General features: G+C 36.8%; 1 protein-coding gene across 2 annotated transcripts in view; it reads right to left on the bottom strand.

The window, feature by feature from the left end:
• LOC121314942 (E3 ubiquitin-protein ligase RNF19A-like) overlaps nucleotides 1-27,101 on the bottom strand; it is a 36,399-nt gene extending 9,298 nt beyond the window's left edge. Inside the window, exons 1-3 of one of the 2 annotated variants that reach the window (XM_041248726.1) lie at nucleotides 26,700-27,101; nucleotides 2,523-2,562; nucleotides 1,711-2,409 (exon numbers count right to left, since the gene is read on the bottom strand). In XM_041248726.1, the coding sequence (XP_041104660.1) occupies nucleotides 1,711-2,348 (638 nt within the window). In that variant the 5' untranslated portion in view covers nucleotides 2,349-2,409; nucleotides 2,523-2,562; nucleotides 26,700-27,101. The remainder of the gene's footprint in view (nucleotides 1-1,710; nucleotides 2,410-2,522; nucleotides 2,563-26,699) is intronic. The other variant, XM_041248727.1, reaches the window with a different exon arrangement.
• Between the last annotated feature and the right edge of the window lie 189 nt (nucleotides 27,102-27,290).

The following is a 27,290-nucleotide window of genomic DNA, read 5'->3' as shown; positions in this document are numbered from 1 at the left end:
TGTGTAGAATAAATATGTCTGTGTATGTAAGCAATATGAACCAACACAGGAGGGCATTACATGACCGTTTGGGTCACCCCCCCCCCCCCTCTTTTGTAGTCATTTTTGTATTACTTTAGTATACATGTTAATTTGGATTCATATGTTATTTTTTCTGACTTTGTGAATGAAAAGATACAAATTTGCCCGTTTTCCCCATTGGAAATAGTGATATTTTGAAATATCACTGTCCTGGTCACAAAAGCAAAGTTTGTGGGGAATAATAGCCAGTTTCTATACTTTTGAGGCATAAGCTATTAGGAAATAACACTTACTACCCAGGAACAAAAATTGTGTTACACAGTGTCACCAGTGTCATGAACTACAGAAAGGGCATTTCTCTTACTTAGCATGTCACCTTGTGAGCCACAGTGCTATCGTCAGCTTTGATGCATCAGTGCAAAAAACCACACAGTCATAGCAACAGAAGATCCATTGACAGACGCTCGAGGGGACATGACACAAGACTCTGGCTACGTGCCACACCCCAAGATAATTCTTTAGACAGAGACTGAAGCATGATAGGAATGTGACACCACTGCTGTGAGTGGTATAGATGGAACATATGATGACACACCAAGAATAAACTCTTTAGAATGGCATGAACAACACATTTGAAGAATTAATTCTATCAACGGTGCTTGGGTACAGTACAGCCTTCTTAAACAGGTCTTACTGTAGTTCATGCCCAGTTCACTACTTTAATAGTAATCTCCTCTCATTTAAATTATGAACTGGACATAAAATTAACTTTATAACTTTAAAATGCTTAACACCTTGATATTGTATTGTACACATACCAAAACCCCACCTGGTGGACCAGAGATTACTGCAGACAACCCCCCCCCCCCCCCCCCCCCCCACCACCACATCATACAACAGAATTATATAGTTAAAAAACAAATTACCCTCATTTTGGCTTGTGTGTGTATGTAATATAAATATATATGTATGACATAGATAGATAGATAGATACATTTGCTGTGTGCAAGACACAATAAATCTAATAACCTTACTTGTATATTCTAGTATTAAATACCTGCTGTTATACATTTGTCCATTTTTTAATTGTACAGTGTTCCCTAGGTAAATGTATAAAGACCCTGATAACAATTGTTCAAAAAAGAATCCACCATACATGCCCCTGGATTTAAATAAAACCAACAGTAAAAAAAAAACCTTTAGTATAAAGATGTTTCATAAAGTTAAGCTCCAAAAGAAGACATTCAAAGTGTTTTTTTTCTTAATTATTGATCCACCAAATTAAATACGATAGATTGAATATTTAGCCAAAGGGTTACAGTTACCTCTGCAGGTAACTCTGTAAAAACATAGAAGACCATAACATTTAAAATGTGTTCCCCTAGTACCAAGAACTCTGCCAAAGTTTATTTTTATTTATTTATTTATTATACAGTTATATGTTAGCAGTGACTGAATTAAAAGCAAAACTGCCTGAACGGTGTGCTTCTTATAACATTAGTGACATTTTTAATGGTGAGGAAACTGACTTTTGGTTTAGATTGGTTTAAAATTATACACAAGACAGTGCACCTACAAGTAGAGTAATTTCACAACAACTCACACCTTGGTGTGTCTTATTCCTTAAAAGCAAAATACTGCTGCACAAACGTGTCAAGCAGCAGATAAGTACTACAAGCATGTCCTTACCCGCAGTCCGGCGCAGGACACCATCTGCAGTCTGGGTCAGCCACCAGCCACCGACGCAACATGAACTCCTCGTACTTCTCCATAAGCGAGTCGTCATTAAGGATCAAGTGGATATCATGGGGGTTGAAGCGCTCCGAGCACTCCGGGCAGCTGATGTTCACCCTGCTCTCCGAGATCTCGATGCGCAGGTACTGCCTCAGGCAATCGGCACACGACCGGTGGTGGCAGGTCATTATCTCAGGGAACCGGTCTCGTGCGTGTCTCAAAAGGCACAGTGGGCACTCTAGGAAGTCCCCGCTCGGCTTGCTGTGGGAGGAGGAAGAGGAAGATGTGGAGGAGGTGGCAACACCTGCCAGGGCGATGCCGGCTCCACTCACGTTAGTGGCTCCAGCCGCGGAGAAGGCAGAGTTCTTGTCATTGCACATTTCGGAGTGGATGCTCTCGATGCTGGCAATGCCGTCCACTCCTACATGCAGGTCCCGTGACTTCCTCTTGGTGTCCCTTTTCCGGTGGAACAGGGAGCCCAGTGAAAGGCGTCGTTTCTTTGGCGCCTTCTTGACTGAAGGCAGGCTGATTGACGATGCGGCAGACTGCAGGTCTCTGTCGGAGCCCATCTGCTGGTGCTTCTGTAAACTCATGTCTTGCGAGTTGCCAACTTGCCAGAACGTCCTACTACTAAGTGTCCTCTGTGGGTCACATCTGCATGTGAACAAGACGAGGTGTGAGCAGGAATCACAGGTTAAGACATTTTGTTTTCCTTTCTTTAAGCAGTCACCTCATTCAACTGTTTCAGCACTTAAGGCCTGGCTTACCTCTGGGATAACAGTTACTGGAAAGCTCTGGTGGTGTTATCTGTAAAATAAAAGAAAGTGATTAGCAAACTTGATCAAGGCACCACAAGGCCAAATAAATTTCACATATTACATCTTACAGTAATTTGAGTTTATGCAACAACCATTACAATCTTGAATAGAGAAGCATAACAGCATAATTTTATTTATTTTTTTAACTCAGATCAGCATGCATCATATTTCTTCTCAAGATGAGCCACTCACACTGTTCAAAAGATTAAGGTTAATACAGCATAGGTCTTTGGAAATCTTTTTAGTACAAAATGCAGTCGATAGAAAGCTGTCTTAATGCAGACAACCTGTGGTGGATCAAGACTGATCTCAGCCATCCTAGCTCTACTGTACACGCAAAACCAGCTCTCAGTTGTAACCTGTAAGAGGTAACCTGTGAGAAATGCCCTGAAGTCAGCATCACAAAGCTGTCTTGGGAACAGGGTGTTCGAACACCTTCGATATGTGATCTTAGGGGATCAGAGGCCCTGTGGGTCTTGGTAACTGCTGATCGGACATGAAGGCTGACAAAGTGAAAAAGCAATTTTCACTCCAAAATAGGCCAACACGTACATTTATGTTCTGCTAATGCTCTACAGCTCAGAGAAATGCAAAGTATAACAAGCATTTAAAATTGCGTTTCTTAAATTCTACCTACCTCGACAGAAAACCCCACGCAGACAGAAAAACGTACCCCTGCATGCTTTCTCTGCATCATTACATTTACAAAGAAATTGAGAAAATACAAGTGAGGAAATCAGAATTAAAAGGCAAGCACTACGTTTAGTATGTTAAAAATAAACACGCTGTTTTAACTACATTTAATACAGAAGAGTTTTGTAGTGTGCGACGCTGCAGTAGTTTTATACACATTTTAATATAACGTAAACAAGACCGCTGTGGTAGTTCTAGGTATGTATGTACACCTGGTAGTTCTAGTGTTAAAGCACAACTGGATGTTCCAACACAACAACAATCTAAAGCACACATCAAAAATCAACTTCAGAATGGTTTAAGAATAAAATCAAGGTTCTGGAATGGCCTAGTCAAAGTCCCGATGTAAATCCGATTTAGAATCTTTGGTATGATTTGAAGAAGGCTGTGCACGAGAAAAGTCCTCGGAATTTGAATGAACTGGAATAATTTTGCGTTGACGAGTGGTAAAAAATCTCTAAAGAATAGCTTGCACCACTTGATTTTCAAGGCGTGGTATCCAAAGCATAATCAACAAGTACAGAAGCACAAGGACGAGCAATACTTAAAGAATATCCTTAAGGAACAGAAAGACAACAAGGTTTGAATTGACAACAGAACTGGCAGATGAAACCGGTGTCGTTGTCCATCAAATCAACAGCACAAAGGTCACTCTTGAAAATCAGGACTTACAGGATGTGTTGCAGTAAGAATACCTCAAGAATGGGGAACAAGACTAAAAGGCTAAAATATGTACAAGAACACAGAAATTGAACTATGGAACAATGGTCAAAAGGTGCTTTGCACTGGTGATGGATGGACAACACCACCTGCAGGTTACTTCTTACATATACACTGCGGTTCAAAAGTCTTAGACACATTCAGGACAAATTATAATTTGTGTGTGTGTGTGTGTGTGTATATATATATATATATACATATATACATACACACACACACACACACACACACACACACACACGTATGTGTGTATATATTATAAAAATATACATACAAGCACAATGCATCTCATTACTTTTACATCCAGCGTTTAGAGGTACAGTAACCACCATGGAGATATGACACCATAGCTATACTATATGCACCATACATAGCCAAGTTAAGTGGGGTCATTCCATATGAAATCAATTGAAAAACAGACAGACATTTTTCACTTGATCTCCTCCGATTTTGCAAATATTATCTTTGGAAGAAATGGTTACATTGAATTGTAGGTGTTGTATTGTATTGCTTCCACGCAAAAAATTTCCAATTGCTGGCAAATGTTGATAATGTTTTACAGTTCTTATATTGCCCTGCACACCTGTCACAGAAGTAATAGATTTATTGGACGCCTCAAAAAATTGTTCTCCCGAGAACCTTTTTGCTTTTGAAAGAGATAAACGGTGACTGTGTCATGAGTCATGCATTCCGATATTCTTTGTCTCGCCAATAGCAAATAAAAGAATGTATGGTTGCCCGAGTTATTCAAATGGTGTGGTTGAGCTTGATCTTGCATGACGAAAGTGGAGTTTTCTGCAAAATCACCAACTAGGAATTTATTTTCTCGAAGGAGTTCATTCCTCAGCTGTTGCCAATATATAGTCTTCATCTTTGCAATGAAATCATGACGACAAAGATGTTGGAGATGGCTTGTGAAAGTCTATGAACTGATCAACAGGTTCATAGATTGCCTGAAGGGTGGATCTGTCAGTTGTAGTCCACCAGGCTATCTTGAAAGAGCATTGTAGATGACTCTTGAAATCTTCAAGTGATGGCCAATTTTCACACTTTCCTAAGTGGCAATCAATGTTAGGTGGGGAACACATGAGAGAAGATAAGCAATGCCGATAGTGATTCAAAAGGCACTTCTGTACTGGCACTCAGTTGTGGAAGCTTAGAACAAACGAACATTTGCTTTACATTCTGGTGTGTTGTGCAGACACACACAGCACATGTACTGCTATTGCCTGCCAATACACACTCCTTTGGTTTCAGCTCTGCAAATTTGGAGAAGCCAAACGATGCTGTAATTTGAAGAAACAATAGGCCTCTGAAAGATAGCAGAGAACAAGCCGTTTTTGTTGGTGTTTCCTCCTTCCTGACTATTGTAAACAGAAACAAAATCTCTCTCCAGCCATTAGTCAACTAACATCTTTCCTCTTGCAGAACAATTTAACGATTGTTATGCGATTGAACCTGGGTGAGGTCAAAGGCCACAGAATCACACTTTCTTTTTTTTTTTAATCTTACTCTATACAGAACCTTCCACAGAATGAGAAGATAATGCTATTCGAGAGCTTTAAAATGACACCAAAACTACCTTTATGTCAATTATGGAGGAACTTATGATCATGGACAGAATGGGTTGGGGTTCCAAAATACAGCTCACAGTTGACCCATCTCATGAACGGGATGTCACTTGTCCCAAACGCAAACATACATGGAAATGTTTACCACAAATCAAAAGGAGGTCGAGATTTTGGGCAATTGATTTCATATGGAATGACCCAGTGAACTCCTGACAGTCAGCTCTGCTTGTTACCACCATTTTGCTTAGTCCCTTAGAAGTGATATTAAATCAGGCTGACTGTATATTGATCATAGCCTACTGTAATCCATGTGATGATGAAATGGGCTGAACAAAACACCTGTGTCAGCGCTGCAGTAAGTTGATTTTATTTGGATACGAATGTCAGAAGTTTTTATGGTGTCATTTTGTCACAACAAAAATTTGACAATTTGTTTGGTTTCATGACCCAGGGTATAAGAATAAAAATATAACAAAGTTGTGTGCTTGCTGTTCAGTAACACTAACTTTCCTAAATGGGATGAGCGTGTAACTTCATCACTGAAATTCTATGAAAAACAATACTATTAAAACCAATTGTACTGTATAAAACAAAGGGGGATAACGCAACATTTTTTGTTCAGATAAGCATGAGTTCTATGTTGGGACACACCCTGTGATCCATCATTCAAAAGCTCAATGCCAGACAAGTTTATCAATGATACTGTAGCAACAGGAGCATTCATTTCACTCTCCTTGACACTCACTCCCACTCAAAGTCAACAGGACATTATGTTAAGGCTATTAATTAAATCATACAAAAGTAAATGTATAAGCACTTGTGGTTACTCCAAAAACTAAAGTAAAACATGATTTATTTATATTAAAGCAAAAAAATCTAATGTACTGTAGCTTATCAATACAGCTAGACTTTTGAGGAATGTAATGTAACTGATGGTCAGTGATGTTTTAATGTATCAAAGCAGAATGCATAGTAGACTGTAAATTGTCAGACAAATATTATAATACACAAAACAAATATTAAGCTTGATATCAATTGTGGCTACACAAATAAAAACAGAAGGTGGCTGAAAAGTAAAACTGGCTGCATTAAGTTAACGGGGGGGGGGGGATTAAAGAACAGCAAACAGTTTGCAAGGTAAATAACTTTAATAGCATTAATGTAATGCAACCAATAAAGCCAACAGTACACATGCCACTGAACAGTTCAAGTTCAGCTGTCCCTGGGCACTCAATTTAAGAGGTACTAGACGCCTGTAGAAATAAACCCAAAAGAAAATGATATGTGCTCTGCAACCCAGAGCTAATTTAAGCCCCTTCATTGGTGCATGCTCACACAGACTGGTGTTAAGCTGTGACCATCATTAAAAAATCTACTTAAGACTCTCACAGCTGTCAGGAGATGGTGTTTGGGCTTTAGACAGATGACTTTCAAAGGCTACTTAAAATCAACATAAAAAAGCAATAGTCTACACTAGATTAAAGAAAAGTTACCAATATTTGTTTCAATCTTCATCAGCAAAGCCTAACATTTTAAGTCTGTCACCTCTTGCTTCCTAGGAAAAAAACAAAAAAACTGGACATTTCCCTTCCCTTAAACTGCCAATGAACGAGACTTGAGTAATCAAGACTGAGCTAAAGCAGTTATTGCTACTTAACTTGCACGGCAGCGCTAAGTCTCCCATGGCCCTTCAATTGAGTGAGCATTTAGAAATCCTCCTACTATAAAATTGTTTGCATTTCAGTAATATATAACTTTTTACAATAAGTAAGCAGTTTTAAATGCCACAGAACACAACTTTGGATTCTTCTCCTACAATGTTTCACAGAAAAATGTAGTCAGTGCTATTCAATCCACATCATAAAATAAAATAACAGTGCCATCATACTGGCTGCAGAAGAGATACAATAAAAGTATACCAAGAGTAAATACTGGAAAAGGAACTAGACAAATGAAACCCTGTGAAACTGGGTGTGTGTGTTTTGTGTTATAAAACCTTGGCAACTGCTGTATTACTAATTGTAACTGCTTTACCACTGAGGGTAAATTTGAATACCCATGTGGGTGTAGAACAAGGAGACAAATGTTTAGATATAAAATGAACAACATAAGCACTTTTCACACTGGCACTCCTACCCGGGTCCGGACCTGGGCCCTGGCTAACTGGGTACAATCCGCATAGCGTGAAACCACGTACCTGGGTCGTACCCAGATCCCAGCGCCCAACCTCAGGATGTGGGTCTACACGCTTTGACCCGGGCTGAGAGAGACAACATGTTTGACAGCCGTTCGTGAGCCGATGCAATAACAAACAGCCATGCCTGTGTAAAGGTTTCACTTCCGCAAGGAACATTTCTGTTCTGTTTAACCATACCTTTTTTTGCGAGACACACCATGAGCCAGATTGCAGCAGGGATGAAGAAATATCTGCTTAATCAAGACTTGGTCCAACAGTTCAATCTAGCGAAGCTAGATGGAAGAGTCAGTAACCAGCTGCATCCGGGGCATTGATACACGCATTGTTTACTTTCATCTGTCACCAAGGTCAACCCTGCTTTATCAAAAGCAGTGTGAAATCGTGTACCTGACACACATGACACCGGGTCCTCCACAGCTAGGTTCTGACCTAGGCAGATCATACTAGTGTGAAAAGGTGCTGAGTGGCATGTTCATTTTTTAAGTTCTAATTTACACAGTGCTAAAGAAAACAGTACATCCAAAGGAATGACATCAACTTTTTTCTATTATGGAAATGGTATGCTTTTTTTTTTTTTTGGACGAGAAAACAGATTCAACACGTTCAGGCTCCTATGTTTGACCCATACTGTTTTAAAAACAGAGGGCTTCTTCTTTGTAGACATTACAACATCAAAATATGTTTTAGGATCCAGAGACACTTTTTTTTTGTTTTCACCATACTGAGGAAACAGGAAACTTCTTTTTCCATGTGGAATGTGTGCTGCTTTTGTAAAATGACGAAGCTCAGGTATTTGTGGGAAGTACAGTTTAACCCTCAATATGCAATAAGTGATGCTGTAATAGATGTTTGAAACAACAGGATACAACTGGTCTTGCTACTGTACTGAAAGTTACTGTATGGTGAATCATAGTATGTTAACATGTTGAACAGGGCTTACATTAGAGTGTCGTAATCTTTTAGGGAGCAGTCAGAAAAAAATGATTAGCAAGTTTTTTTTTGCTTTGTTTTTTACATTTTACTAATCAAAACAATCCCAGGGACATCTAGGATGAAATAGTTGGTAAACATTAGTGGTGAGAATTTCAAATAAGATATTCTACTATACCAAGAATAAAAAAATTTGAATACCCACTCATTACTTATAACAATGGCAGGTCCTTAGAAAGTATTAGTAGCAACCACACATATGAACGCATTAGATAAATACAACAGTAACCACGAAGAAGCATCTAAGGTATTCAAAATATAGTTAAAAAAAAAAAAAACTAAGAATACACAGCAGAGGAGTTTTAACTAAAAGCGCAGAACTTAAAAGACCTTCAAAACATTCAACTGCATTTAATACTCTTGTATAAAACACCCAACACTACCGCTAACTAACAAAAGCACAACAAAATATGTTTGTTCAATAGCATCTATGTTATAAAATCTAACAAAAATGAGATAGTACTGTACCCAGCGTTCCCGCTAAAGGCTAAAATGCACACATTTGCCCAATAACTGGCACAGCCTTGGCTTTCAGTTTACTAACTTTTTTGCACGTTATTATCATAAATAATCAACCTTAAATCATGACCCTACCATCTCGATCATTTTGAGAGCATTCTTGCAAAGCATTAACATAAGCATATTTGCGTCTGTCTTGCAGCTGATTCTGATTTCCCCACTAAAAATGCACATCACATTCCGTACAGGGTGGGCGAAGCAGGTGTCTGCCGATTTTGCCTCTATGGAGCGCGCTGCTCATGAGCTTTGCAGTTTTTAACTTGTTGTACAATTGAACACTAACAAATGAAAATCACAATGCTCATAATCTGATGTTTTTTGTTTCATTTCCCTTTTTTTAAAAAAAAAAACAAAACAAAAAAACAACCATTTCAGAAATATCACCTCAAGCACTTTGAAACGCGGTAAAATGTAATCAGAATATCAATTTACTGTTAATATATATTTAAATGTATCATACAGGAACTGAAGACCCCATGGAAGTGAACATTCCGTGGGTCTCTGCTGAAACATGGCAGCAGCACTGGTCACCAAGACATTTATCATACAGTGTTTATACAACACTGCAAATATGAAGTTACACTGCATCAAATGGCTTGGAGATATGAAGCTTTAACTGTGAAAGGGTGGGTGCTTCGTAAAAATTACTACCAAAAAAGAATATATTTCTCATAAGAAACCAGCAATCAAACTTACCTAGAAAACACAGAAGAGTGTATGGAGTCTAGTCCTAGTTCAGAGAGATGTGTGACTCTACATGTACTATAACCTATAATAACACCCACATCACATTTTTCCTAAGTACCATTAGGATTTTAGCTTAACCCAAATAGAGTTTAGGTTTGTGTCAGTATAGTTTACAAATTTGCATCTCTACATACAACACAACTTCTGTTGTACGAATGGGAATCCAGCCAAATTAAAGCTTGCTACTTCCTGGCTTACAGAACGCACCTTTTATTTCTACCATTTTTCAGCAGTATCCAAAATAACCTTATAAGGCTGTGTTCTAACAAATGTAAGAAAAATGTTTTTCCAGTACAATAGTGCTTGCACAATAGTCCACCAAATGTGGAGGGAAATGGAGAATATGTTTCCTGGCAGCTGCAGGCATTTTGCAGGCTCTGTACTGGAGCGCACGGCATGTTCACTTCCATGGGGTCAGGCACAGGCACTGAATGAGCTGCCAACAACCATACAGCTAGACTTTTGCAGGATTTATTCCCACCATCTTACAAAAGCATGGCAAGAACTGCACAAGCACACAAATAAAAATTAACTTGCTTTCAAGTGTTCTCCACAGGCTAAATGTCATGGCAGAGTGAGACTTAAAAAGAAATATGCTTTTTAAAAATCGAGAATATAATTCTGCAGGGCATTAACCACTGTGCATGCTGCCACTTGTGGACATTTGTTACTAATCGTGCCATTGCACTTCCATATTTACAACAGGCAAGTCTGTTCTGAAACACAGTATACCCTCGCTATAACGAACCTGTTGGGGTCCAAGTCTTTTGTTTATTACAGAGGGGTAGGTTATAGCGAAAGGACAATCAAAATGAACGATAAATTATTGGAGCAAGTTAATGAGATGATATTGTAAATACAAGTAGAATTACATGTACTTGTTCGTCTCACGTATGCAGTATTCTGCCGCTGCTTTATCCTATTCATTCAAGAATTAAAAAGCAGCATAAAAAGCAAAAATCCAGAATTGGTTTTACTTTGATTCAAAATCACCCTGACATGAAACGTTTCGAAGTGTACCAATCCAACATGCAAGAATCACAAAATGAGCTTGTATTCCAAATCAACCCAACATGAAAAGTTAGTTTTTCTTTTTCAGTTTTTTTCTTTAATCAATTTTGCTTTGCTGCATGGTTACTGAAAAAGCCAGAGTACTTATTGACAACCTATATATATGACAGAGATATGCCTGCATTACTAGTTTTTTCAAATGATCAATACAATTTCCAGCTTTGTTGCAACATAAAATGATTTTTGTTTCGGATTCAGTTACACAGTACACACTTCTTATTAATACAAGAGTGACTTTACTGCAGAGGTGGCATGATCCCTTGCGTAGAGACTGGGGTGTTGACAGTGTGTACTGTATATTGTAACAAGAATGAGCCTTCAGTCAATCCAGGGCCAAATTCGACATTTATTATACTAATAAAATGATCAAAGACAATCTGCCCATAGTTAACTAACAATTAACACGTCGCTAAAACAAATACATTTTTAAAAGGAACTGCAGGGTGGATCGATTCTGTCTCTCTTTATTCACTTCACTCTCTGCTTCACAACAACAAACACTCCCCGTCACTGGTCTTTGGCTCCAGTTGGTACCGCCTTGTCCCACTCCACAGCCAATCACCAGCAGCTCCTGTGGTTCGTGCCTGTCGCCCATAGGTTGTTCAACCGATGTGAAACACAGCCCCTCCTACTCCAAGCAATTCCTGCACTTCAGACCTCACATATGTTATAATATTTTTTTTTTTATTTGGGGTTCAAGGGCCAGGTTCGTTATAGTTGAAGGTTCATTATAATGAAGGGCATTATACACAGGGTGTACTGTATTAGTAAACCCAACCTCCAGGGGGGTTGTGTTTTAGCTTCTATAACATTTTTTCAGCTGAAATTATGAATTTGCCAGTGCATCAAGCGAAACACAGGAAACATTTTGGTGAAGAGTACAAAACAAGTGATGCATCTACAACAGCCACGGTTACCATGTTTATTATGCAGCTTTTGATTGCTGTTTACAAGCTACAGTGTATATTTACTACACAGCAGTTTCTTCTGCCTGATAAATAACCATGAAGAAACTACAGTACTGCTTACCCAAATTATTACTGCTACAGCATTGTACTCTGCTGGCCTGCAGAACACAGAAAATGTAATCATGGCAAAAAAAAAAAAACAACAAAAAAAAGCACTATATAAAACACTGTGTATAAACTATATATAAAAATAAATAAAAATGTAAAAAAAAAAAACACAACCTACAAATGTATGGCAGGACAGAACATACGGCAACAATAGTAAACTCCTGAAGGAATTCTAATTTTAAATTTTACCGTTACCAAGTTTCTGGTTGGGAGAGAAGAAAAAAAACAAACAAAAAACAAAAACCACACCCTCTCAATTTAAGAATAAAAAACAGGTTAACATAGCAGACTGAGCTGAAAAGCTATCTAACCCCTCCCAAAACTACTGTAAAGACGTTCTAGATGAAGAAATGCCACTGTTCCCAAGAGCTGAGAATCTGCTAATCAATCACTTGACACAGCTGGGTAAACATTTAACATTAACACTGCACTAGATTTTCAACAAACTAACCACACAACGTAAAAAGAATGTTAGCTCCTTCCAGACAGCCCTGCGCTGTGCCTACTGTTGCCCACAGCAGACGATCAACCTTTTTTGCTTTCCACACACACCCTATACTCTACAGTAGCACTGTAACACTCATTGCAGCAAACTACAGGATCAAGCTACATTAGAAAACGATTCACTACTATCAATTCTAGCGGGTTTCTAGTCTGGAATGTCACCTGTAAATCAAACTTAATCAATCCTGGCTTTTTCATTTTGACTTACTGTACTGAAAGCTCAGTTTCCATCTATTGGACAACAAAAACTAAACGAAGACAATTGGTCCACTTTTTTTGTTTTTAAATCCACCAAAACCAGCCAATCAAAAGCCTTAGCTTGACAGGCACTCTACAACGAACTGAGAAACCGACAATTCAGTGATACTGCTCCATTCAATAACTGGCACAGTCACCTCTGAAAGGTGGAAGTTATTTGTTTAATAAAAGTTGTTGTTTCTCATTATGTACATGATCCTTTATGAACATTTGTGATTTTAAAGTGTTTCTTTACAGAAAATAAATTGTTTTCCCAATAGCAACAGCGCCGTCTCGAAGGCTCTACCATGTGGTAGTTGACCTTTACTTTCCTTAGAGCCCTCACTTACGACTCAGGACACAACTCAGGGCTCTACGCTAACTTTAATTTTTAAGTTAAAAAAATGTATGCACACTGACATTTAGGGTCACAAAAAATACTATTAATTTTGCTCAAATTTATTGCTGAATATACACATTTTTTTCTTGCATAACACTTGTGCAGTTTAATACTTCTGCATCAACAAAATTTAAAAATGGACAACTTTTTTTTCACCCCAACTTAAATTTATCAAAAGACACAGAATCTATTAAAAATAAAGATTTGCTCACACAAGTAGATTATTATCATAATTTCTATGCTGCTGAACATACACAAATGTTTTCCTCCTTTTTCAACATAGCACTTATAGTTTTGATAGTTAAACATCAACAAAATAAACACAATTGACAATTTATTTATTTATTTTTTTTAGTACATCTGTTGTCCAACAAGCTGACTGAAGGTCTTTCCATTTTTCAAGAATTCGGACACACACAACCTTGCATTCTTTGGTGGAGATGTCCCCATCTATTAAAATTGCCAGGTAATGAGCAAAACTCACCTTTGGCTGCTAGTTCACTTTTAATTCCATCAGTGACTTGACCGATCATTTCTGCACATAATTATCATATGTTGGGTTGATGTCAAGAGTTATTTATGCAGAAAAATCAGTGGACCAAATTTTGTAAAACAGGAATTAATCTTTTGCAATACAGTATACAATATTACATTTTATTTGCAAGTGCCTGGTAGCATCTTCCTCCGAATGGGCAACTTGCCCGTTTATGGCAGTCTCGATGGTAGCGGGATGGTCTGGCTGACGTTTCTGGATGTACGTATCTCTGCACATTGTGTGCGGTTTTGAAGCACTGTGGTTTAATATACATTTGAAATTCTGGCTCCCTGTTAAATGCAGTCTTGCCTGCCATCAGTTCCCCTGCATCCTGACAAAACATGGATTTTTTAACATTGTCAAACTTAAGCCATGGAAAATCTTTTAGCCAGTGTTGGTTGAATTTGTATGTTCTTCTGCTGCTCTCCATCAACTGTGAACATGTGGCACCTAACCTAGCCCTTTTCGAAGTTCCCTGTTAGCTTTCACCTTAATTAACAAATGAATTGCTCATTTCTTGTAAAGACGCCGACACATCTGAATTTTGTTCATTGCAGTTTTCTTCTGAAACTTCTCCAATCACATGAAAATAATTTGTCATTTTCAAACGAGTTGCCATTGCACTGATTGAAAAAAAAAAAAAAAGGTGAAATTGGCAGGGTATTGGATTTGTAGTTTTTAATGTGTGATTAACAGTGGGCAGTGGACACCAATAAAGCTATAAAAGCACTGACCTATGAAAGTTTAGATTGGATTTTGTTTGTTTATCTTTTATACTTTCAGGTAAAAAATAAATTAAAAAATAAATAAGTGGCCTATGTATTGTGTTGTATTGTATTGTATTATGCAATGCTTTAAAAAAAAAAAAACTTAAGCAATGTTAACTTCAAACCTAAATCAGCAATGAATGCGAGAACAGAGAAAATGTCATCTCATACTGTATAGTATCAGTGGATAAGTTTAAAATAACATTCTGAATTTACTGTAATTTGTCCAAATTAATAACGCAACTTATCAGGTGAGCAAACCACCTGCTGGGTTTGTGCTAATACAGAATAAGACATTTTAAGGAAACTTTCAATACTTCAGCAAGATTGCCAAATCAAATAGTTACAAACTTTTTCAAGGAAATCTTTTAGATAGAAGAAACTGGTTGTGCCACCAATATTTTCAAAGGCACAGTTCAGAGATACACGGTTTATACACTTTTTCAACATAAACATTCCATACTTTTTCTAGACTTCTGTTTTTCCCAGACTAGTTTTTCAATATTTATCCACTTTGCTGGGCAGCCAAAGAGCATTACAGCTTTTTGATCCAGAGCAGAAGTTGCACCTGGTTTTCTAGAAGTATCTGGAGATGCATATCTAGCAAGAGACATTGCATTATTTATAAAAAAAAATCTAAAAAGGTTGTATACTACAAGTATACTTGTGCCAAAATAGGATAGTGTAATGGTACCAATAGTATTGGTAGCGATCTCGGGCAACGCAGACAGGCGCATCACACAGGGCGAGGCAATCCACACACATGCAGAGGGCGGGCGTGAACCCAGGTCCTCGAGCGCCTTTCTTCATCTAGACAATGTGGGGAAGCTATAAAAAAGGCTAACAAGATGCTCGGATACATTGTGAAAAGTGTTGAATTTAAATCAAGGGAAGTAATGTTAAAACTGTACAATGCACTAGTAAGACCTCATCTTGAATATTGTGTTCAGTTCTGGTCACCTCGCTATAAAAAAGATATTGCTGCTCTAGAAAGAGTGCAAAGAAGAGCGACCAGAATTATTCCGGGCTTAAAAGGCATGTCATATGCAGACAGGCTAAAAGAATTGAATCTGTTCAGTCTTGAACAAAGAAGACTACGTGGCGACCTAATTCAAGCATTCAAAATTCTAAAAGGTATTGACAGTGTCGACCCAAGGGACTTTTTCAGCCTGAAAAAAGAAACAAGGACCAGGGGTCACAAATGGAGTTTAGAAAAAGGGGCATTCAGAACAGAAAATAGGAGGCACTTTTTTACACAGAGAATTGTGAGGGTCTGGAATCAACTCCCCAGTAATGTTGTTGAAGCTGACACCCTGGGATCCTTCAAGAAGCTGCTTGATGAGATTTTGGGATCAATAAGCTACTAACAACCAAACGAGCAAGATGGGCCGAATGGCCTCCTCTCGTTTGTAAACTTTCTTATGTTCTTATGTTCTTATGTCTCTGTGTGCGATTAAGTCACCTTATAAAAAATAAATAAAAATGGAAAAAAAAAAAAACACAACCTACAAATGTATGGCAGGACAGAACATACGGCAACAGTAGTAAACTCCTGAAGGAATTCTAATTTTAAATTTTACCGTTACCAAGTTTCTGGTTGGGAGAGAAGAAAAAAACCAAACAAAAAACAAAAACCACACCCTCTCAATTTAAGAATAAAAAACAGGTTAACATAGCAGACTGAGCTGAAAAGCTATCTAACCCCTCCCAAAACTATTGTAAAGACGTTCTAGATGAAGAAATGCCACTGTTCCCAAAAAAGTGAAAAGTTTTAGTTTTGTTTCAATTGCAAATGTTAATTTAAATCTTGGTTCCTTACTTAGAGCTGTACGAGCCAGCAGCAGCAGTTTGAATTTTATTTAAAAAAAAAAAAAAAAGTGTTTCATTGTATAATGAAGGCCATATAGCGAGGATGTAAATAGTATATCTACACTCGGCTGACAGTTTGGACCCGAGACTGTTGCTGCCCTTGTTATTGTAAGTTACAAGCAAGCACCATACATTTAAAATAAAATTACCGGTACATTTTATTAATCACATTAAAGAAATTTAAAAAGCGATGTTAACATTTCACATTTATACACACCATAGGGGCTACAGAAAGCTTTTTCTTTTTTTTTTTCCTTTTAAATCCGAGTCGGTGATAATGACTATCGTATTCTTTTTTCCTGGGTTGAGAAATAACGTTAACGATTTAATAAAGGTAACAACATGATAACAAAATGTGAATCTTGGGGCGCAGAGTACAGTAGCTTGTAATTCCAGTCTGTAACTTTGTTTAAAAAAATCATAGCCTTCAATATTAATGTGTGCACTTTGGCTGGCGCAGTGTCCATTTTACCCTTAGTTTCACTGCAGCAGACAGAGTCATGTGACCAATGCGCTGACTGGAATTGCTGGAGTTATCAGGAAGTTGTCAGGGGTGAAACACGAGGTAATCCTCGCGGGATTTGGTCACAAGCAATATAGTTGCTACTAGTAAACTGATTTGACCGCTGCCGCTTGAGCTGCTGACCTCCTTTCAAGATCAATTACAATTAATAATAAATAAAACTGCTGAATTATTTTAATTCTCCCATGATACTAGTAAGATTCCAGACTTTTTCAAGTTTTCCATAACAGGGACATGGTTTTTCAATAATTTTAAATCAGTTTGGTATTTTTCCATACTTTTTCCAGACTAGCGTACAAACCCTGGAGATACTACAATAACGTCTGGTATAAAGTAACAGCACCACAGTACCAGAATTGTAAACTTGGTTGCTTTTCTGCAAAGAGAATCCGTCCCTAATCAGCACATCATCAGCAAGCACATAAAGGCTGTGTGTGTTATTCTCCTATGTTGCTTCTTTCATTTTCGGCCACCACCTCACAGCGAGCCTCGTCCCGGGGGAGGTGGCCCATAGTCAGTTCCTCTCCGCAGCACTGGGATGAATGTAACTGTTCATGTTTTCCAGTCGGCCTCACGCAGGTAGCCATTGGGCACCCACTGTCAAGGCCTCCGGCCAAATTTAGCTTTCACTCGGGCCCTGAGCACCCATCACAGTCATTAATCATCTGTATTTGCAATAATTCATTCATTCATTGCGGATTCTCCGAACTGAATAGAAGATTCTTGTTTTGTTTGAAAGAGGGTTTACAATTGTATTCCTGAACTGTTAAACAGCTCAATGACGGAACTGAATTGCAAATTCATGTTTAACTATTAATTAATTTAATTCCACCAGTACAGCACAGCATTCATGGATGCCTTTCCACAACTAGCAGGTTTACACAAAAACAGCCTTTACTGTCATGGCTAACTGTTTTATTGCTGTGAACACATCAACTACAAAGCATGAATTTGTTGAGACAAGAAGACTCCTGTAACTGGCATTAGATTTTGTAAAGGTGCTGAACTGCAATAAACAGAACATGTCTAGCTGTGTAATTTCATCTTAATTAGCACTGCACAGTGGTACCAACTTAGTTCTAAATTTAGCACTGCACAACCGTTTCATTTGGCTTTTGGCACATCAATTATCTTAACAATAATGTAATGCTGTACTGTATGACTAGCATATAAATTCATTTTCATACAGATTTTGTCTTGAGAGAAAAATAAATAAATAAATAATCCCTTCAACTGCAAGCAGCAGCCAAATCAGAAACTATTTGAGCAAAAGTAGTCTGGCTCGGCTGTGTGAAAAGCAGCTGAACACTGCTCCCCTACAGCCACCCAAAAGGCACTTGCTTCTTGATTGAACCGTTGAGAAATACATAAAATAAATAAATAAGTAGATAAAACATAGCTCATTTTCACTAACACCAAACGACAGTTGCAGCAAAAGGATTCCATTTCCAATTACGTTTTTTGGGTATTTTTTTAGCACAACAATCTCATCCATTTTCTTCTGGGTTTAAGGGCTTTAATAAGCAGCTTTCCAGTTCTAAATATGAAACATTTTTGATTAACGTTCTGTTATTTGTGAAATCTGTTTTAATACTATAGCTATTATTGTTAGAACTCTTGATTGACTCTCCTATAAATTCTGACACATGCCCCACTGGTTGAAAAATACTGAATGAATTCATTAATGAAGAACCATTTACAGCATCAAGCAACTACAGTTATTACTGCAAACAGACTGCACCAAGCCACAGAGCCAACGGCAAAAAACACTCTGGAATTCTAAGATTTCATTTTATTCTCTGATGATTAGTTGAGCAACCAACACTACCCAGTTCATGTTACCCAGAGGCAGAACTTTCATTTCTTCAATCGCCACCTCGGCAGCAAAGTGCTGTATAGTGCAAGCAACATGAACGAAATGTCTCAAACATTCTGTTGTTTGAATGAAAACTGTGCAAACAACTTTTGATGTATCATGGAGGCACAACAAATCTCTGGGATCACTTGACAAGCGTAAGTTCATATTATTATTTTTATTTTTAGTAGTAGTAAAATGTGACTGTTAACCTGCTTGGAGCAGTGACTTAAATAAATCTTTGTGTTGCCCAAGTCAGCTGCAGTTTTCTTCATTGGCCACAAAAAGATGCTGCTGCAAGCTTACCGTATATATCGCAAAGCAGCATCAATTACGTATATATCAACATGTATTTTTATTTAAATCATAAAAACATGATTAGTGTTCTATATAATGCATTTTTAAACTACATGTGAATGTTTTATTCCATTTCTATGGATTACCTGTAAAATAGGATTTTAAATCAAATATAAAACTAGTAGCTATGAGGACGTCGCCAGCAAATTAGTACCATTGAAGGCTCTAAGTTAAGGCAGTGAATTTAAAAAGTATGGTTTTAGAGTACAAATAGTATAGCCTAGCCTTGTGCTTTCTGCATGTTCTAGGGAAATTAAACTTGTTTTCACTCAAGCAGGATTACACTGTGGTTTGTACAGCCTCCTGGCTCCACACAAAGATTACTGAAGCTCTAGTTAATTTATCCCCTTCAGGCACTATTCCATTCTGTGTGAATAGTTCCTTCAGGGACTATTCTCTGAAAGCATCCAGTCTATTCTTGTAACTTGTATCTTGAAATTAACAGATAATGCAAACTTAAAGTCAGGGATCAAATTATAAAACTTACAACAAATGGTAAAAACACACCCGTGGCTAGAATAAGCATCTTTTCTAGATGAAGGTTTTGTTTGTTCACTGAGAAGATTGAGTTGTTTACAATAAAAGCATGGTTTACGAATGGGGAGGTCATGTCACATATTGGACAAAAACAAAGACTGCAGTGTTACATTTTTCATCGATTTGACAGACGCAGAATGTCATTATCAATAATGCATAGCGGTGTAGCAATTGAAATGATTACAAATCAGTGATTGGCTTAGATTTTAGATTTCTAATTCCCAGTCTATTTTATTTTCTTTATTTATTTATTTTAACACTAGCACCACCATAGCCGCTTTTTGAATGGATTTTGCAATTCAAATTCAAATATCTCAGCGTACGTGAACATCTTGTGCATGTCCGTTCTTACGTGTTACTAAATATTTTAATTAAATACCCATATGGTATTTCAGCTGCAGAATCGTAAAAATGAATAAATTATAAGCAATTGCTTCAATCGCCAGACCCACAGTTTATGCAGCATATTGAAATAAATACAACATAGCTGACAATTTAGTCACTACACATTATTTAGTTACTACACATTATATGTTATTTATTTTATTAGCAGTTGTCACAAAATACACATTGAATCACAATACACTGCGATATAGCTGCGCTATTTTTTTCTCTTTTCTCGTCTGCCCGTCATCTGAATAGTTACCACCAGCAGCTCAAGCCGTGCGAGCCCCCCTGCACTCCGCTACACTACACTCCTCAGGCAGAATGACTGTGCCACCCTTAGAGTGTGCAGGTATGTATATATATGTATGTGTGTGTGTGTGTGTATGTATATATATATATATAACTTAAAACCGCTAAATGACTAAAATATTTGCTTGTTTAAAAAAATAAATAATAATAAAAAAAAATGTTCTGCAATATAACAGCATTGACTAAGGTACACTCCAGTCCTGTAAGTAGCAGCAATAAGCCTCACATTTGGCTTTGCCAGCAATATTAAGGATATTTACTTTTAGACCCTGTCCACACTACATAACCGACCATGAGAACTGTATTCAAACATTTTAATTAATCAGTACACTAACTTGACAACTCATTCAGATGCCTACTTTGGACCAAAAAACTCAACCCATTTAACCGGAAATTGTCAATTCCCAAAGACTCGCACCTTTTCAAAAAAGCTGTAGTTCTCTTAAGATCTGATTGTACGAAGGCACTACATGGCAGAGGCTTTTATCCAAGACTGCCACTTACTGTTTCACTAGGAAGTCATAAATTACCACAATGGAGAACAGTAAATAAACATTTGAGTATTGTTGCCTGTAGTTTTAATAAAAAGGAACAATCAGCTTAGTTTGTGGTTTTGATTACCAAGAAATGTTAAACCAGATTTGTACTTTCACATTCCTTACAGTTACAACAAGCAGCACTTCCTCCTATACTGTATATGGTGGTGTGATATTCAAAGCGGTAAGAGGTTAGACTATATCAGTAAACTGCTCCCAGACAAATACACAAGAGCCCAAGCCTTCTTAGGAATAAACATGTTACTGGAACGTGTGGCCAAACTATGCACACATAGGGAAAAGGAACAAAGAAGTGGGATCAGTTTCAACTGGAATCTCGTTCTTCGAGTTACACAGAAAGTACAGATGGAAAGAAAGAATTAGACCTTGGAAGTACATTTCTCTTCGGCCTGTCACAAGATCTTTTAAAACCGAGTATTCGAATAACACGGATACCACTACAAACCCATTTTATTTAGAACCTGTACCATTTTAATTGGAGTTCTTTACATATTCTCCATCTGTACACGAACAGATAGTTGTTACAACTGCTTGAAGTCTGTGAAAGCAAGCTCTGTCACTTAAATATAAATCTCCTGCAAACAAAGAAGCAACAAGAGGTTAAAGGCAGCGGGAGGCACTGCACAGCAAATTAATGTGAACTGTGAAGCTTTGACTGCAAAACAGCATTTCTTTTAGCTCCATTAAATTGCAAAACCTTAAGCTTATTATTTCACAGTGGTAGAAAAATGCCCAACACATCTACAGTGCAGTTGTATGACTGATCTTATAGGAGCACAAAAGTCTATTTAAATCCACTCTGTTTCCACTTTTTGGTAAGACAAATATTAAGCATGAAGACGAACACATCTCATTTACAATAATTAATCAACCTTAAGAAAGATCTTTTTTCTCAAAAAGGTAATTGTCTGGTTTCCACTCATTCATACCGCTGGTGAAAGGCCATGAAAGCTGACATTCTAGATTGACTGTAATAAACATTTCTTCACCACCCTTCTCTGAACTAGGGATAAAACGGTAGTCAATTTCCACGATACAAATAGTTGTGAGCCCATTATTTCACTATACTGATTATAACGAGAGTAGCAGTTATTTCATACCTACTTCAAGTGAATAAAAATAATTTTAACTTGTGTTCTGTCTTTTGTTTCTCTGTGGGATATGGTCTGCAACAAAAGAAAGCTACATGTTAAATAGAGCAAGGTTCTAGCAAGAATGAAGACATATCATGAGACTCAGGAAATCACCTACTTTCATTAACAGGAGTACAGTTATCCTGCCCCTAAAACAGAATGCGCAAAAAAAAACCCCACAAATTGAGATTTTGTTGATAAATTGTTAATAGCACATTCTCCCTATGTAGTTTTAGCATAATACAGAAAATTGAGACATTCATTCTTCTAAATTGTCTGCAAATAAAACCACCAACACAAAAGAAATAAAAAATTATAACGTTACTATTTATTTAAAAAAAAAAAAAAAAAAGGGGGGGGGGGGGGGGATCAACTAAAATTACTTTAGGTTTAGGTTCAAAAATTGCAATTCTCTACTAATAAATACAAGTAAAAATAATGTATTTTATAAAAACTGTTAATATGGAACTATGTGCATATGACGTTCTTTATGCATATAAAGTTTCCACGTATGGCTTGTTTTTTTTTGCCATTATTTCATTTATAATTTAAGAAAACGCATTTCAGTATTGTTACTTTACCCGAGGTAGCCTGTTTGTGTGTTGGCATAACAGTATAAGGCGTACATTTGAAATTAACATATTGAAATATATATTTACTGATCTATTCCCTAATGTCATAAGCAGTGCAATTGAATAACAGTTTAAATGCACATTTATATAATTTAACACATTGTTTTAACAGTTTAGTTTGCATTTTTGCTGCATCACAAAAGTTAACTACTGCAGGGAATAATAAATAAATAAATCTTGCTTTCAAAGGCAACAAAGTATTGGACATATGTTAGTGGTGGAATGAAGGCAGAGAAATGAATGGAAAACTACTGTACAATGGGACAAATAAAAGCGGAATGGGAAAAAATGGGAATCTTTTCCAGGTACAATTATGGTATTAAGTGTGGTGTTACAATGGGGGGGGGGGGTTGTTCACAGTATAGGGAAGGCATCATACCAAAAAGAAATCAAGGGAAATTCTTACAAAAAAAAAGTTATAACTTACATTTCTTAAATTCACTGACATCTTTGAACTCCACTGGGTGGAAAGTACACAAGTGCCACATCATGTTTGAAGTTGTTCCTGCTTATTGTTTACTTGTAAAGAAATGCGCCTGTTCTGCATCAGCCATGTTGAGTGAATCATGGGACTATTGTTTTCTACGATTAGCGGATAATTAAAAAATGTCCATGGTAGGATCATCATGAATATTATATCATTCTTTTAAAAATAATTTCATCCCTACTCTCAACAGTAGCATATTAAACATTTTAAAAAGATCTACTTATTGTGGGCTGCCGTGACTAATCCATAATTCACCGAAGACTGAACTGGGAAGCTTTTCCTTTGCCGTACCTGTTGTAGACCAGAAAATGGACACCCAAGGCATCAAAATAATACTGTTTAGAGGCAGTGATGGGGGGTGGGTTGAAAAACTATTCAAAATGTTTCTATTGGAATAGCAAATCACCACTAATCAACAAGCAAACATATTTTAGATATAAACATTTAATTTAAAATGTATTATTAGACAAAAACATGCACAGCTAAAAAGATCAGACAGCCAGAGCATTGTATGTAAAACTGACACTGGCCCCAACATAAAACATGAAAATACCAGCACTGGGCAGGTATGCAAAGAATGATTAAAGAGACAATTAGGTCATGATGATTTGGTTGCAGTATAATGGTACTGGCTCATTTATAAATTAATTACAAAAATAGATATGCTATACTGTCAGCTTACAACAATGACTTGTTAAATTTTGTAACATAACATTCCTATAATGTAATAATTATCACAAGATATGGGTTTAGATGCATGTATGTGTGTGTTAAAGTTATATATGAGAATATGTTTGTATTATAATATTGCATGCATGTTATTTAGATAGACAGATAGATAGAGATAGATAGATAGATAGATAGATAGATAGATAGATAGATAGATAGATAGATAGATAAAAATAGCAATACATGACCTTGTGGTTTTGTTGACAGGGAGATTGGGATGTTATGCTATGAGGGGTGATGAAGTGTATAAAGCAGGGGAAGTTGCAACTAATGGCACACATGTGATCTCTGGGCTCCTAGACCACAGTTCAGTGCCAGCAGATGATTAACTTTAGACATGTAAACAAATCAAGACAAACAACTGTTGCAAAGGATTATAAAAAAAAAATAAAAATAAAGTAAAAAATAAAAAAGCCCTCTTAGGCCACAAAACACGTTTCCATTGTCTTTATTAAATTTGTTTTGCTATGGCAAACAAACAATATCACTGGAAATAAATTCAACAGATATGCTGATTTAGCGTTTTTTTTTTTTTTTAAGCCTTACATGGTCAACAAAAACAAAAATGTTACAATTAAAGACAATGAGACATCCCATATTTTTTACAATAAAGGGTTAAATAATCTACAGTATTACCACTAGGACATGCTATGCAAATACTTAAAGAAAAAAAAAATCCACAATGCTTACGAGAAAGATTTGTCGCATTTTCTATCCCACACTATGTAATTCCGAGAGTTTTAAAGAATGTCTCCAAGTTAGTGATATACAGATGTTGCTTTCCAGGCAGCATTCAGACGAGCTTTCCCCACACAACACATCCACGGATCTACGGGCTACTACATAAAACACAACAATTACGGAATACAATACTGTACCAGTTGACACAGTATGCAGTAACTAAAGCTATGTACAAATTAACCAGTTTATAAAAAAACATATCCACAAACTATATATGACCTCTACAAAACATTTTACAGAAAGACAAAATAAGGCAGACATCCACTTTTGGACCAAGGTATACAATTTCTCATAAAATAAGACATTTCTATTCGGTACCCTTGAAGTTAGGAACCTAAAAAATAAAATAAAACTGCTAAATTGGCTGTAATGCGCAGGCCTGCAATCATTTTTGTTTGTTACTTGTTTGCAAACTTCAGCAATTTATAAACACCCTAGAGTGTTTAATGCATGGACGTTTACTCTTGGCTTTTAATATTGCTAGTGTTAAACCTTGGACTGACGCACCTTTTTTTAAAAAAAAAAAAAAAAAAAAACCCAACATGCTACAGTATACTTACCTACTTAGCAAGTTCACTAGTCTCTGGTTCAGTCCCACATCACACATTACAAAACCTCCTGTTTTTTACTAAAACATATTTTACTTTAAAAAATGGCGGAGGAGTTTAGCTTGTCTAATTCAAATCTGGATAAGAACTTTCAGAGAATACTTTTCAAAACAAAAGCATACAATATGTTTCTTAAAAATCTTAAACACTAATATTAACAGAAAAACATTATGTAACATACCGGTTGATATATCTGAACTTCGTTTTAAAATTGTGTATAAAATGTGAAACAATTTAACAGTATGTCAGGGAAATGTTTTTTTCCCCCCCAACATAAGAAAACAAAAATTAGTTTCAATTCAAAAGGCAAATCTCTGGGGAAAATGGCACACTGGACTTCTTGTCAATTATGAAACCAAATTCCACGAAGGAGTTTTGATCGAGTTAAAAAAAAAAAATTAAAAAAGTATCAGCTTAATCTTTATTTCGATAATCAAATGCACCTTTCTAAATAAAAACTTTAGCTTGTCACATTTTTTTTTTAAAAATCTAACTTTACAGAAAGTTAGTCAATGCAGCTTTACCATGTCACCACGTATTCTTGATGTCACTGTGAGAATCATAAAACTACAGCACCAAAACATAATGGCATTTTGAACACATTTCCAACTGCACTGCACTTACTGTTGCATAAATACTAAAAAGAAAGAAAAAAAAACAAATGTATTTTTTTTTTCCCCCCAGAATGTTTTAAAAAATAAACACGCAGGTAGACTAAACTTTCTAGGAACTTGGTTATTAATTATTCACAGATTGTAGTACCTGAGAAATCTAATCTTCACTTTTCATAAATGATCTCTTACAGTGTATCATTTCAGATTGTGTTAAGTAAATTATGTAGCTAATCAGTACCCCGTACTGAAGCATTAGTTTACATCAGCTCGTTGGTAAGCATCAATCTCACAGCGTCCTTCTTTGTCAGTTCAGTTATGAATTCCCATAAATCGTTTAACTATAATTACTTTCCTTTAACTAGTGAAAATAAAAACTGCCAACTACACAGCGATACATAAGAGTGCCAACCCACTAAACAAGAAACTAACAACAATTTAAATACCCAATAAACTTGGTTACTGTTAGTGGGTGTGTAATTTATTATACAGAGATGTGTATAAAAAGAGCATCTTATTTTACTCGGCGTAAAAATCAAGTAGTTCCTTCGTACGAAATACGGCACTGGTAAACGTTTTTATTTCTTTATACGTAATATAATGCATTTAAAAACGTAATCCGTTAATTCATACGTGCATTTAGCAACGTGCAGGCCTCACACCGCCCATCTGATCTAATGCATAAGTCATTCTGCTGCTGTAAACACTGGAGACGGGTAGACACATACACACAGCGAACGGGAAAGAAAGCCAAAATGACATACCTCAAGAAATCCAGAATGACCCAGACAGTACTGCAAAACCGCAAAAAATAAAAGATACCCCCAAAAAAACACCACCCCGCAAGAAAAACTCCACAATATACTGTCTTGTTATTTTTCTAACTTCGTTTCTTCCACGTCCCCCTATTCAGCTCCCTTTACCTCACATTGACTGCGACTCCCGCTGTCGTCCTCTTTCTCTCTCGCATTCACCCAAAACGAGTTCAAATCTTCTCGCGATAACCTTCTGAGCATAAAGAGGGGGCACAGGAAGGGTTCTCGCGAGATTGAAAAGGGAAACTTTGTTGGGTGGATGCAGTTCTGTGTTCCTTGAATGAGCTGAATGTGAAAAGTTGTTGTCTTTTTAGTTTATGTTTTCTTCATCTAGGTAAAACGTGTTCAATCCGTACACCCCGTCCAAACTCAAAAATACACTGAAATAAAAGTTGTCTAGCGTCCGGGTGTTTTTTTTTTTGTTTTTTTTTTAATGATTTTGAATGTTAACTCAGAATTTTATTATGACTGAAAATCTGATTTGTAAAAAAAAAGGAGTCGCCGTTTGCTTCCTGAACTATCAGTGCGCTGTGCTACCAC

Source organism: Polyodon spathula, chromosome 4, assembly GCF_017654505.1.
Source record: "Polyodon spathula isolate WHYD16114869_AA chromosome 4, ASM1765450v1, whole genome shotgun sequence".
In the NCBI taxonomy this organism is placed as follows: Eukaryota; Metazoa; Chordata; class Actinopteri; order Acipenseriformes; family Polyodontidae; genus Polyodon; species Polyodon spathula.
This window is presented reverse-complemented; position numbering and strand designations above follow the sequence as displayed.